This window comes from Trachemys scripta, chromosome 3 (genome assembly GCF_013100865.1).
Source record: "Trachemys scripta elegans isolate TJP31775 chromosome 3, CAS_Tse_1.0, whole genome shotgun sequence".
Lineage (NCBI taxonomy): Eukaryota > Metazoa > Chordata > Testudines > Emydidae > Trachemys > Trachemys scripta.
In genome coordinates, this window is record NC_048300.1 from 55225470 (window position 1) to 55239942 (window position 14473).

At 44.9% G+C, this 14473-nt stretch overlaps 1 protein-coding gene across 3 annotated transcripts in view; it reads left to right on the forward strand.

The window, feature by feature from the left end:
* Positions 1 to 14473, forward strand: part of LOC117874551 — a 72566-nt gene that overhangs the window by 13794 nt on the left and 44299 nt on the right. For 2 of the 3 annotated variants that reach the window (XM_034764786.1, XM_034764785.1), the window contains exons 2-3: positions 4178 to 4256; positions 8037 to 8527. In XM_034764786.1, the coding sequence (XP_034620677.1) occupies positions 4178 to 4256; positions 8037 to 8527 (570 nt within the window). Of the gene's footprint in view, positions 1 to 4177; positions 4257 to 8036; positions 8528 to 13595; positions 13748 to 14473 lie in introns of those variants that run through there. The other variant, XM_034764787.1, reaches the window with a different exon arrangement.

A 14473-nucleotide genomic window follows, 5' to 3' on the forward strand; every position in this document is an offset into this window, starting at 1 on the left:
TCAATTTTGCTAATCTCTTGGCCTTGTCGATATCTTGTGGCAATGAGTTCCACCGGCTAATTTTATGATGTGTGGAAAAATATTCAGTCTACCATGAAAGCAGCCCATCTGTCAGAGTTGAGGCACATTTCTTGGGTAGCGTGCAGGGGAAGCTTCACTGCTGTATCAGTATCACTTCTGGAGATGAACGGAGGACTTCAGTTTCCAGGGCTGTCAGTCTGGCACCTTTCAACTGTACTCTTTTTTGTTTTTTTAAAGCCTAACTATGATTTAAGATGTGGAGAGGTTTACTAATAAAATGAGAGATTAAAAGAACTAAAATACAGGCTAAATAACACCTATGGAGATGCATGATAGTTGTCTGCAGATATTTGTAAGGAGGAAAGACCAAAAGAGGAAAAGTCACTCTTGAGTGTGGCCTCTAGGGGTCTAACTATAGTAAGAGTATTGGGATGTAATTGAACAAAGGAAAAGTTGAGACTATCAGGTGAAATGTTCTACGGGTAAGAGCTGTTGGATTGTGGAATGGCCTCCCCAGGGAAGTGCTGGGGAGAGATAGGATGACTTAGTAGGTATTTTCCATCTCTAATTGCTGTGATTCTGGAATTAGACCTCACTTGGTGGTTTTGTGAACGCCATCTGAGGCAGAACGGAGCATAGCTTGTTGTCTCGTGGCTAGTGCTAAAAACCTGTTTGTCTCAGTAAGATAAATAGTTATACGGATGGTAGAAGCCACATCTATCCATGTAGGCATTTCTATCACACTGTTCACCATACCAGAGTATGGGAGCACTTATGGGCACTCCCGTGGTATTACTGCCACAGGCTCAGTTTTTCCATTCTAATCATTGTTAAAAGCACAGAGTACACTCTTTGGGGCAGGGACTGTCTCTTGCTGGGCACGCCTTCACTGAAGCGTTAACTCCAGTTATCTCCACTGGAGTTACTCAGCTTGAGCGAGAGAAGTCACAACGTGAAATGACACTCCAGCTGCTGTGGTATGTGGCATGCTGAGACTTTTGAGAGCATGTCCCCAGGGTTGCCAACTCTCAAGGATTGTCTGGGAGTCTCCAGGAATTAAAGATTAATTTTTAAATTAAAGATAATGTCATGTGATGAAACCTCCAGGAATTCATCCAATCAAAGTTGGCAACTCTACATGTGCCATGCTTCTTAGCACTGCTTAGTAAACTGAGCCGCTCTGTGTATTCTTTCCTAGGGAATTGTGGGAGAACTTGTCTGCCCTTTTTGGGCACATGGGGCATTGTGGGAAGGCATTGGAGGACTAGCGATGCTCGAGGAGCTAACCTGCTTCCAAACTGCAGAGTGGTCATGTTAGCAGCTGACAAGTTTTAGCCTATCCCCCCCTGCTAGGCCAGCAAGCTTGAGCTAACAGCAACCACACTTGAGTTCAGTGTGTGTGGACAGAACTCAAGTTAGGGGCAGCAATCAAGTTACAAGTTGAGTTAACTCTTGATTGAAGAGAAGCCCACTGTGTGTTTGTATAGCATGTCCCACAATGGGGCTTCAGTCTCAGTTGGAGCCTCTGGGCACTGCTCTAATACAAATAATAGCTACATATTATACCAGCCCTCTGGACAAATGGAGGACTTCATACTCCATGGCTATTAACTTGGCACCTCTCCTCAGTGCTAAATGTCCTTATTAAAGTGTGTGTGTGTGCGCTCAAACACACACAATGTAATCTTAGCTGGTGTGGAGAAACAAGCAACTGCATTGACTTCAGCAGCATGCCGAGCTCAGGAAAATCCAGCTCCCACTGTCATGGTTTGACACGTAGTAGTGGGAAATTCTCAAACCATCCAGGAAGGAAAATATTTTCCAGTTTCTAGCAGGGCATTGCAAATACAGGAGGGTGAGAAGCAAATGTGAAGGGATGTAGGGAAGATTTGACAATGCCCACTTACATCAGACTGCAGGATGGTGGTTGGGTTGATACAGATGCTGTGCCTGTGTTTGGTGCCAGCTGTAGACCTTCTCCAGTCCTCTTATTTATTTTGTCCACATATGGCCCCAGTGAAATGAATTTTCTCCTGTACTGCTAGTCCCTGTGTGCACCCGCTGGGCTGTGTTACTCCAGTGACATTTCCTGGGGACCAGTGAGTATGAGAAGATAAATTTGTATCAACATCATGTGTGCATTCTACCTGGATCACCATGCAATTTAAAAGGCAGCCTATTAAAAACTTTGAAAGGAAATATATTTTTCCCCTCTCCGATACACAACTCATAATTAACCTGTGAGACTCATTGCCACAGGATACTGTTGTGGGCCAAGAGCCTAGCAGGATTCAGAAAAAGCTTTTGATAATTAGATGAATAATAGGACCACGCACAGTTATTTTAGGTAGGATTAAAAATGTATAGAGGATAGAAAACTGTATGCTTTGGGCAAACACTAATGGCCTGGGGATACAAAGTAAATTCCTCTACAGGCAGTTTATTCCAAAATTGCCCATTATGTGGGCTTTCTTGGGATTCTTGCATCTTCTTCTGAAGCATCTGGTGCTGGCCACTAGCAGAGATGGGATACGGGCTAGCTGGATATCAGGTCTGAGGACTATGGTAATTCCTATGTGTGCCACATTCAGCAGCGTTGCAGGCACAGTCTCCATAGGTGTATCAGCACATTTGGCAACACAGTAGGTGTGTTTTACGCAGCTATATGTGGACTGTTCAGCAGAACGTCAGATGTGTTCTATCTAGAATTGGACTCAAGCTGCAGCAATTTAATCCAGGGCTCTACTTCAGTCCATCTCAGGCATAGGGGCCAGCCACCAAATTTAGATTAAAAAATTCCAAACAAACCTATAGCCCCCATGTTAGTGGGTGCTTGGATATGGGGTTTTGGTTCAGGTGCATTGGTTGGCCAAATCCAGGTATATCTGGAATTGTTAGCAACATGAAATGTCTATTCAAAATATACCTGGAAGATTTAGCACCAGTCAAAGTGGCTGCTAAATCAAGTCACTGCTAATGGGGAAAGCCTATTGGTGGGGTGTGGGCATGGGTTGAATGGTGGCAGGCCTTGTGTGTTTGTGGGTGTGTGGTGGCATAGCATGTGTGCCTGTAGGAAAGGGGCATTGTGGGTATTTTGGCTTTGGAGAAGAAGGTGTATATGCTGCATGGCCATGTGTAAGGCCCTTTATGGAAGAGTCCTATAGAGCATAATAGCAAATGAGAACCTATCTAAAGATCTTTTTCATCTGTCCTATAGGATTTAATTCGTTATGAAATTTTGGGGGGTGGTTCTAAAAGGCCTATGGAAGGAGTCTCTTTCTGTCATATTCTGTAGGCTTTTGGAAGTAAATTCTAGACAGCCCTATTATATTTCTATAGGATCTAATTTGTGTCATCTCTGGTAAATTGCACTGGACTCTTCCAGAAAGCGTGGCAGGGCATGTATGTTCTTCGGTGGTTCGTGTGTTCCTAGAAGGAGAGCGTGGGTGCACATGTTGGGTGACTGGTGTAGGGCTATGTGTGTGGTTTGTAGGATGGCGTGGTTGTTGACAGGATGTGTGTGTGTGTTGGGGGGGGAACTTGGTGGCAGCATGGTGGGGAGGAGTTGGGGAAGTGAGCATACGTGTGGGGTGGATGTGTGTGGTTACAGGGTATGTGTGTTTGGGGAGATTGGGAGGAGGAGATGTGTTTGTGTTACGGCAGGGGTTCTCAAATTGGGGGTTGTGACCCCTCAGGGGGGTCACAAGGTTATTACATGGGGGGTTGTGAGCTGTCAGCCTCCACCCCAAACCACGCTTCACTCCAGCATTTATAATAGTGTTAAATATAAAAAAGAGTTTTTAATTCATAAGGGGGATCTCACTCAGAGGCTTGATGTGTGAAAGGGGTCACCAGTACAAAAGTTTGAGAACCACTGTGTTACGGGGACAGGTTGGGGAGGTGAGGTGGAAGCAGGCAGTGTGCGTTTGTACTGGGTTTGGTAGATGGGTAGGTGGGCGTGGAGATTGAGGTTGGGGAGGAAGATGTTTATGCAGGGTGTCTGCATGGTCGCAGGGTGAGTGTGGTTCATGGTGGTGGGTGGCTGCAGGATTTGAGTGGGAGAGGTTGGGGAAGTGGGTGTGGGCAGCAGAGGTGCAGGGGGCATCAGATGTTTAATACCAACGATGAAACCTTCCCTTTCTGACTTGTCACCTAGATCTCCTACCCCCCAAGTGATGAGGAGGACAGCGATGACTCTGAGGGAGAGAACCAGGAGCTTGCTCAGATCGACAGAGGTAAAGGGACAAGGGAATAAAGAGCATAAATCAAGGCTGCCATGGTGGAAGTGCATTTTGCCTTGCCCCTCTGCCCTGAAAGAGACTTGCCTTCCAGTTCATATTATCCCTCCTGCACCACAGCCAGTTCTACTGTCTCGCCTGCATCTCCTTAGTGGACACTTTGTGGATGCTCCCATCTCCATGTACATCCTCCTTAGCTTGACAACCTTTGCTCAGGAAGCCCTATGGGGCTGCTGGAATCAGCAGGGGTTGTAAACAGCAGCTCACAAGGGTATCAATAGAAAGGATCCTTCTTAAGCTCCCTGTACATGAACAGGTCCCTGCCAGTGTACAAGTACACAATGGGACTAATTTCAGTTGTTCTATTCGAGTGGCTTTAAGCCAGTCTTGCACCCACATATTCTGAGACTATGCGTAGACCTGCTCAGCCCAGAGTAAGTCAGAGCAGCCTTGAAGTCAGTGGGACTACTCACATCAATGAAATTGTGCAAGTGTTTGCAGGACCAAGGCCACAGTTCTCTAAGCTGTTCACTAAGGGCTTGTCTTCACAGGGACCTAGCTACCACCTCTCGGGAAGGGGGAATAATGACAGCAATGGGAGAACCTCTCCCGTCGACGTTGGTAGTGTCTACACTGAAGTGCACAGCGGCACAGTTGCAGTGGTGCAGCTGTGCCATGGTAGGATTTCAAGTGTAGACAAAGCCCTTAATTCTCCTTTAAAAGGAGTGAAGATAAAGTGAACTAATTCCTCTTTACTTCTGAATGAGGCCATCCACATGGTGGGGTTCATGCACTTTAACTTCACACCTCTAGTTAATTCAATTGAGTGGCCCTGTGGAGACAAGCCTTAAGTATCATTAACCTCCTGTTCAGGGCAGGGAAACAGTAGCTCAGGGAGGAGAAGGTCTCCGGGCAGGTCAATGGCAGAGCTTAGAACCCAGTCTTCTGGCTTCCAATCCAGAGCCCTATCTACTGGACAATGCTTTCTCTTCATAAGTTTCAGATAACAGACCTAGTTTTTATATAATATCATGTTACTCACAAAAAACTACATTAAAATAACATGATTAATGTTGCCAAGTCTAGCTCTCAGAAGTTAGGAAGTGTTAGAAGTAAGGTTTCCTGTTCTACCTAAAATTAGACCTCTTGGGGGTATGCATTAGGAGCTAGTTTTTAATTACATGAGCACACACTGTTTTTTTTTCACAGAACCCGTGGCTCACTGAGAGCCCAAAATGTACAATGCTCACTGAATGAGAGCTCTTCAATATTTTGTTTTCTCGTCATTGTTGAGTTGTTTGTTTACTGCACACTGTTCAAACCCTGCTGTGAAGACACAATGATTCATTTCCTCCTGGGTTTTTCTATGGTGCTCATCACTACAGTATCGGAGTGTTTCACAAAGATTAATGAATTTATTTTCCCAACACACCTTGCCCCATTTGAGATACATAATACTTGATTTTTCAGAGAACTTATTGTATAGCACTTTCTATATTCAAAGCACAGCTCCCATTGGGATGAGCGCTCACTTCTGCAGATCACATCCCAGGTTTTCAAGTCAGGCACCCAGAAAATGATGAACATTTAATTCATGGCCACCTGTGGAAAGTTTGGTTGAAGTGATTTGCCCAGAACCACATAGGAATTCTATGGCAAAAGCAGGGATAGAATCCAATTCTCTACAGCAGCGTTCAACTGCCTACATCATGAGTTCACTCCTTCTCCTTCCCCTGCCTCACTCACTACACACCTGATTCTGTTGGAGTGACTTTTAGCCACTCTTGCACTCCACATACGAGGCAGGAGTTGTACAGGCCGCAGTCTCCTCCTTCACTGGACAACCATGATTCATCTCCAGAGCATGGTCCATCCTGTGCACTGAATGATGCAGGGTCCTGTGGAAAAAATAGTGTACACTCATGTAATTGAGACCATCTCATAATGCATACACCAAGGGGGCTGACTTAAAGAAACACAGGCAACCTTACTTCTGGTGCTTCCTGACTTTTGAGAGCACAACTTTGCAATCCTTCATATGGTTCTTTTAATTTAGTTTGTTCTGGGGGTTCCATTTCATAGGTTTTCTAAAAAGAAAAGGAGAAAATAGAAATTCCATCATGTGGCATCAGATTGACACCCATGTGGATCAGCAGCAGGGTGGAACCTTGAGATCCACCAGTGAGACCACTGCCACATGAGCTAACAAAGTAACGGGTAGTAGTAGCAGGTTGCTGTCCTCTCTGTGGACCAGCACTAGATGGGGATGAGATATATGGCCAATGGGTTTCACAGATATTTGCTGACAGAAGAGGGTTCATCTTGGGTTCCATTCCAGGCTCTAGAGGGGATTCCAGACTCTTCTGCCCATTTCCTCCCAAACTTGACCCCTTGTACCCCATGCACTCCAACCTGTCCCAGTCCTGCCTCTTCCCCGCTCTGGCTCCTTGCCCCACCCCTTTCTCCTCACCTAGCCAATCCCTCTCTCCATTTCTCAGGCTTCTCATTCCCGCCCAAGTCTGCTTGTCCAGCAAGTCTTAGTCTCATCCCTCCAGATTCCTGTCCCACACCCCATCTCCTTCCCCACTCTTTTCCTTCCACCTGCTGCCTGTATCAGTCTTCTTGTGTAACCATCCCAGTTTCTTCTCCCAGCAGTTCCCAGTCTTCTTGCCCAAATAGTCCCAGTTCCCACTTTTCCCAGACTCCTTGTCCTTACTCCTTTCTGCTCCCCATCTCTGAGGTCTGGCTCTTGGCCCCTCTGCATTTGAACAAGCAGCTTCCATCTCCACCATGTCTGGACCCAGCAGGGGATCACTGAGAGCTCTCAGCTCCAGGGCATGGTCCACAAGTGCAAGGGAAGTCTTGCTCAGCCCCAAACTGGAGCAGGCCCAGTGCAATGGAATCTCTGGAGAATTTAGCTGCAAAACTCTAGCAAGCCTCTGCTGAGCTTCTGTGAATTGATTTTTTTTTTGGAGGGCCAAATTTGGGTGGATTTTTTATGGGGATGGCAAAAGGCACATCCCTGACATAAAGGGCTCCCCATGCCAAATTTTAACTCCCTTCTCTGCGAGGGCACTAGAGCTCACAGAAAAGGTCGGCAGAATTTTTTAACACTGGCAAAACAAATGTGTGTTTTCCTAGCCTTGTTCTTGGAAACCAGTTAACCATTTTGGCTGAAGTTTTGCGGAAACATTCAGCCTGAGGTAGACGCCTGGCATGGAAAATTTTAGCACAAATGGTTAATGTTTAAAAATTTTAGCACAAATGTCAAAGTTATAAGTAACTGAAAACGGATCTTATAATGGAGTGTTCAGCAACTTTAATAATTGGAGGGGGGTTGGTACGCACACGTAGCTCAAAAACACTGCTTCGGCCGTTAGAGTCTCAGGAGAATTCCTTTAAATAACACTACTTGTAAGTCCCATATCGTCTCACAGAGTCAGCCACTAGAAGGCAACGTCATCCACTTGTTCTCACACACAAAGCCAGCACATTACATAGGGACCCAGCTTTTTAATAGATTCAGGCGCTGAAATAACTGGTGTGTCAATATACTTGCTGTACAGTCTGTGTCCAACTGGTGGTTCTCTGGCTGGGGTCCAGTGAGCCAACTTAAAGCTGAGCTGCGATCTGTGGCCTTCCGGCCATATGCTAATGAGCAATTGAAGTGGTTATTTGGAGGATCAAGAAGGGGTGATCAGAAGCTAATAGGCCTGATTGTATAGCAGGTGTGATTCACACCTGTCCTACCACTCACATTTCTCCTCCTTCCCTCAGAGAGAAGACGGAATTGCACACTGACCCCTCTTGCGACCAATCAGCTCCAGAACCAGGAGAATCAATGCTGTAAGGTCCGGGCCCTTTTCCATGCTAGCTTGGATCGTCACAGCTCGGAAGAGGAATTGGAGCGCATCAACCGAGAGTTTGCCACCGAGAAGCGGAAGTGGTCTCAGGTCAGCAGGCTTTCTTGCTGTGGTGACAGCAACAACACTTCCTCCAGTGACGAGGAAGTAAAGAACTTGTGTGGCATGTCCTTCCGGCCCGTGGTGGAACAAGCCGATGGTCTGCATGCTAGCCCCAGCCCAGTGCTGTTCAGTGCCTCCCCTCCTAAGAGACTGCAGCCCTTGGTGCGGAACCCAACCTCCAGGCCTCTGATATTCACAAGTGTTGGGGCCGGCTTTGAGCAAGTCATGCCTTGTAAGAGACACCGGCAAGGCTACGGGGACAAGGTCAGCAGACCCAGCCTTGACCTGGAAAAAATGCAGCAGGTAAGTCAGCTTCACACAGGAAAAGTCAGCAATTCACAGGGAAGAGGCAATGCTTGATTTAGTCCTCAATTGAGCACGGGGATCTGGTCCAACAGGTGATTATAACTGAACCCCGCTTGGTAATAGCGACTATAATATAATTACGTTTAACATCCTTGTGAGGGTGGGAGGGAAATGCCAAAGAACACCACTGCAGCAGCATCTAACTTCAGAAAGGGGAACTACACAAAAATGAGGAGGCTAGTTACATGGAAATTAAAAGGAACAGTCACAAGAGTGAAGTGCCTGCTAGCTGCAGGGAAACTTTTAAAAAAACACCATAATAGAGGCTCAAATTAACTGTATACCCCAAATTAAAAAGAATAGTAAGAGGACCAAAAATGCCACCATGGCTAAACAACAGAGTAAAAGAAGTGGTTAGACGCAAAAAGGCATCCTTTAAAAATTGGAAGTCAAATCCTACTGAGGAAAATAGAAAGGAGCATAAACTTTGGCAAGTCAAGTGTAAACATATAATCAGGCAGGCCAAAAAAGAATTTGCAAAGCAACTAGCAAAAGACTCAAAAACTAAGCAAAAAAATTTTTAAGTACATCAGAAGCAGGAAGCCTGCCAAACAACCAGTGGGGCCACTGGATGATTAGGATGCTAAAGGAGCACTTAAGGAAGACACGACCATTGCGGAGAAGCTAAATAAATTCTTTGCATTGGTCTTCACTGCAGAAGATGTGAGGGAGATATCCACAACTGAGCTATCTTTTTAAGTGACAGATCTGAGAAACGGTCCCAGATTAAGGTGTCAGTGGAGAAGATTTTTGGACCAAATTGATAAATTAAACAGTAATGTCACCAGGACAAGATGGTATTCACCCAAGAGTTCTGAAGGAACTCAAATATGAAATTGAAGAAATACTAACTGTGGTATGTAAGCTATCACTTAAATCATCTTCTGTACCAGATGACTGGAGGATAGCTAATATGATGCCAATTTTTAAAAACGGCCCCAGAAGCGATCCTGGCAATTACAGGCTGATAAGCCTAACTTCAGTACCAGGCACACTGGTTGAAACTACAGTAAAGAACAGAATTATCAGAGACAAAGATGAACATGATTTGTTGGGGAAGAGTCAACATGTTTTTTGTAAAGGGAAATCATGCTTCATCAGTCTAATAGAATTCTCTGAGGGGTCTACAAACATGTGGACCAGGGTGATCCAGTGGATATAGCACACTTGGACATTCAGAAAACCTTTGACAAGGTCCCTCACCTAAGGCTTTTAAGCAAAGTAAGCAGTTATGGGATAAAAAGGAAGGTCTTCTGATGGATCGGTAACTGGTTGAAAGACAGGAAACAAAGAGTAAGAATAAATGGCCAATTTTCAGAATGGAGAGAGGGGTAAATAGTGGTGTCCCCCGGGGGTCTGTACTGTGTTGTTCAACATATTCATAAACGATCTGGAAAAAGGGGTAAACAGTGAGATGGCAAACTTTGCAGATGCTACAAAATTACTCAAGATAGTTAAGTCAAAAGCAGACTGAAGCATTACAAAGGGGTCTTGCAAAACTGACTATGCAACAAAATGGTAGATGAAATTTGATGTTGATAAATGCAAAGTAATGCATATTGGAAAACATAACTATACATACAAAATGATGGGATCACTATATAAATCCATGATAGGCCCACATCTTGAATACTGAATGCAATTCTGGTCGCCCCATCTCGAAAAAAGATATATTAGAAACGGAAAAGGTACCGAGAAGGGCAACAAAAAGATTAAGGGTATGAAACAGCTTCCATATGAGGAATGATTAAGAAGTCTGAGTCTATTCAGTTTAGAAAAGAGATGACTAAGGGGGGATGTGATAGAGGTCTATAAAATCATGAATGGTGTGGAGAAAGTGAATAAGGAAGTTTTATTTATCCCTTCACATAACACAGGAACCAATGAAGTTAATAGGCAGCAGTTTAAAAAAAAAAAAAAAAAAAAAGTACTTCACACAACACCCAGTCAACCTGTGGAACTTGTTGCCAGGGGATGTTGTGAAGGCCAAAAGTATAACTGGGTTAAAAAAAAATGAGAATTCATAGAGGATAGGTCAATCAATGGCTATTAACCAAGATGGTAAGGGATGCAACCCCTTGCTCTTGATGTGCCTAACTCTGACTATCGGATACTGGAACTGGATGACGGGATGGGATCACTCAATAAATCGCCCTGTTCTGTTCATTCTCTTTGAAGCACCTGGCATTGGCCACTGTTGGAAGACAGGATACTAAGCTAGATGGACCATTGGTCCGACCCAGTATGGCTGTTCTTATGACTTGAGAAGGAACCATTGCAAGCAGAGGGTAAATGGAGGCCTGGCTGCTGCTGAGGTAGAGGTAGTAACTCTGTGCATTGCTTGACTTCATGTGAAGATCTCTCCAGTTGCATCATCAGTCCATCCCTCTTCTCCTCTCTAGAATTTTAGATCCGTGGCCAGCTAGGACTTCTTGTTTGAGGTAAAGGCTCCATTAGCTGTATTGACTCTGTGCGACACAGTTGAGCAGTCCTGATTTCCATCCATTAAGAAGGCGGAGGTGTCACAGCCATACTAGCCAGTTCATTGCACTATAGAGAGCCAGATTCAAATCGGCTGACGTCAGTGGAGTTATATCTACTATTTCCAGGTCTTAGGTTCACCCACAACATTCAGTTATTCAGGGGCAGGGATTGTTGGTAGCCCAGTATTTTTTTTTAAGTCTCATTGTATGAATAAATATAGTTCTGTAAGTCAGACAATGTTGGATCCATTTCTAAAGTTTTTGGACTCTCGAGTCTACTTCTTCACTGACTCGTATGGGTTTTACTCAGGTGTAACTATTGACTTAAATGGCATTCCTCCTGATTTCACAATGTTGTATCTGAGCAGGATCAAGACATATAAATCACTGGATCTTGCACTGACTCTTAGTGAGTATAAATAAACTTGGTATTTATGGGCTGAATAGATGTCCTGCTTCTGGTATGATTGGCTGATCTGTTTCATGCCTGTTTGATCTGTCTCCTTTCACTAGAATATTATTCCAGTGTTGAGTATCTCAACTCTCACCTTATTTGCTTTTCTTCCTGCACTGATGTAGTATCAAGTTTTAAAATCCCACCAGGTGGAAAATGGGTGTCAGATGCCTCTGGACATCTGGTGACCCCAGTAGAGTAAGGACAGAGCCTCTTATTTTAATTGTGAATTTCCTGCCTTCAGGCTTCTAACTCAGACTTTTCCTGCTCTGTTTTTTTGCATTGGGTGTACTGAATTTAGCCTTGTTAACGAGGCCCGTTTTCGACTTGTCTGAGGGTCCCACCAAAAGAAAGATCAAATCTGTTCTGTATCTTTAAAAAAAATACGGAACAAAGGGCCCTTTTTCCCATTGTCTCCAAGACATCATTGCCCCTATCACAATAGCTGTCCCTCTCCACCACGGCTGGCATCATGTGCTCCTTGAATGCATAATGCCCAGCCTCGTGATTTCAGCACATTACTCCCAACCGCCACCCTCTCTGCCCTGCTCAACAAGCAATTAATGATAGAACATTCAGAGGGCCCAATCCTGTACTCCTGGTGCACCCAAAACATCCGCTGGTGCCTACAGAAGTGTTAGCTGTGCAAGGCTCACAGATCTGGGCCCTGCATAGTTAGAGAAGAAAAAATAGAAGAACCAATGCACAGCTGAGCAAAATGTGTCAGTTTTGGGAGGAGTGTGTGTATGGTTGGAGGGACGGGGATCCTTTCTTGAGACCTGACACACGTCTTTAATCTCGGAGTCAGAGGCATGAATTGGTTCTTCCCACGGTCGCTGCGCAGCACCATGATTGCGAGTGTTCGTTGGCAAAGGGTGAACTTCAAAAGGGTTGGAGGCTCCTTCAATTCAGCTTCCCAAGCTGCTGAGGCTTTTCAGAACCCATGAAGTGGAGGAGGGGAATCGTGCAGAAACAAGCTTCTTCCTGGTACTTCCTGCTTTCAGCGAGGATGGAAGCTCCACCAGACAGGCCTCTTTCACAGTAGTTCCTCTCTGCTCTGATCACAGCATGAGAACTGGAAAAGAAGAGTAGGCTGGAATTATTTTGAACAAGACGTTTTTGTTTTTTTAATGAAACATTTTGCAAATTGCTGTTTTAGAATTTTTTTGTGGCTCTCTTCAAAGAAATTTTGATTGAGAACATTATTGATGCTTTTCATTTTCAGAAACCCCAGGTTTTGGTAAATTAAAAACTTCAATAATAATTTTGATTTAAAAAAAAAAAAAAGGGTGGGGAGGAATAAAAATGGGTCAGTCCATCTTGACTCCTGCAAAATGGAAACATATTTTTGAATTTTTTCACAATTTTATTTTGAAAAATATTGAACATAAGTTAACCAAACACTTGCAGACGTAGAGCGTCATGATCACAGCCTAGAAGGGCTGTCTGGCCTCTAATTTATGCCCTCGTTGGTTGCTTCTTGTGCCCAGTTCTGCAGGACAGACCCAAGTCTAGGGGAACTCCCCTGTGTTCTGAGGACTAGTCTAAAGGCACCATTGAAGGGTGGTTACTGCTAGAAAAATCAGTATAGAAGTAACATAATTGAGTGAACTGTTGAGGCCATGTCTACACTACAGCTACTACAGTGGCTCAGATATGGTGCCATACACTTCCTACAGCAATGGAAGGGGATTTTCCATTACCTCCATGAGTGGCAGTACCTATGCTGATGGAAGCATTCTTCTGTAAGCCTAACCGTGTCTACACTGGAGGTTAGTTGACATAGCTATGGTGCTCCAGGGTATTTATTTTTCATGTGCCTGAGGGCTGTAACTGTTAACCTGACTTTTAAGTGTAGACCAGGCCTTGTCTCCCCCAGTCATTTCAGATTCACTTTGCTTCAGCTAAATCAATGATCTTGTGATTAAGACACTTGGCTGGGACTTTAGAGATCTGATTTCAATTCCTGCTTTGCCACAGGCTTCCTGTTTGCCCTTAATTTTCCAGTGCCTCAGTTCCCCGTCCATAAAATGGGAATAACCTAATAACCCTTTCTTTGTCTCTTTAGATCGCATGCTCTTCAGGGCAGAGACTGTCTCTTTTCAAACACTTGTACAGCACTTGGTGCAATGAAGCCCTGGTCTCTGGATACTGGTGTCGTTCAAATGAGTAGTAAAAATGGCCAGGAGTTGCAGATGCCACCTGAGCTTTGAACATCAAGCTGTTCCTTGTTCATTATCTTTACTAATACAAATTCAGCCAGCAGAATGTAGCTGATGGTTTTGTTTGATGCAAGGAGGAAAATAAGCGGTCTTGCTTTCCCCCAGCTGCATTGGGTCTGCACAGCCAGCAGTGGGTGCTGGAAGTTGGCAGGTAGGACTCAGACAGGTAGGGGAGCAAAGACGTGGGGCTGAGCAAGAAGGTGCCTGTTTGTTTTGGTTGAGTGGGGGCTGCATGGCTTAGAGGCAGAGGTGGGATGCTGAGTCCTTCACCTCTATGTCAAACCCAGTCTAGGTTGAATAGTGACACAACGTGGATCCAGACAGTCGCTTGGGTCTCTGTGAAATGAGATGGTGAGTCTCAGTCCCGTTCCCAGTGTCCAAAGAAATTGACACAATTGGACTCTCCCTGGCAGTCTCTGAAGAGAGGCCAATGACTGGCTGGCTAAACTCTCTGGGGCAGGGCCTGTCTGTTTGTTCTGTGTTTATACAATGTCTAGCACAACAGGGTCCCGGGCTATGATAGGGGGAAGCTCCAAGATGCTACAATAATACAAATAATGGACTTTGAGTCTGAATTCCCATCTCCCCTCTGGAGGGATGGTGCCCCTGGGTCAGGACTGAAGCACATTTATGAGGTACAGTGTATGGGGGAAGCCTGCCCTGCTGCTCCCCACACTTTTCCGGTCCTGTGGATAGCCAGAGGATTCTGTCCTGGCTTCTCAGT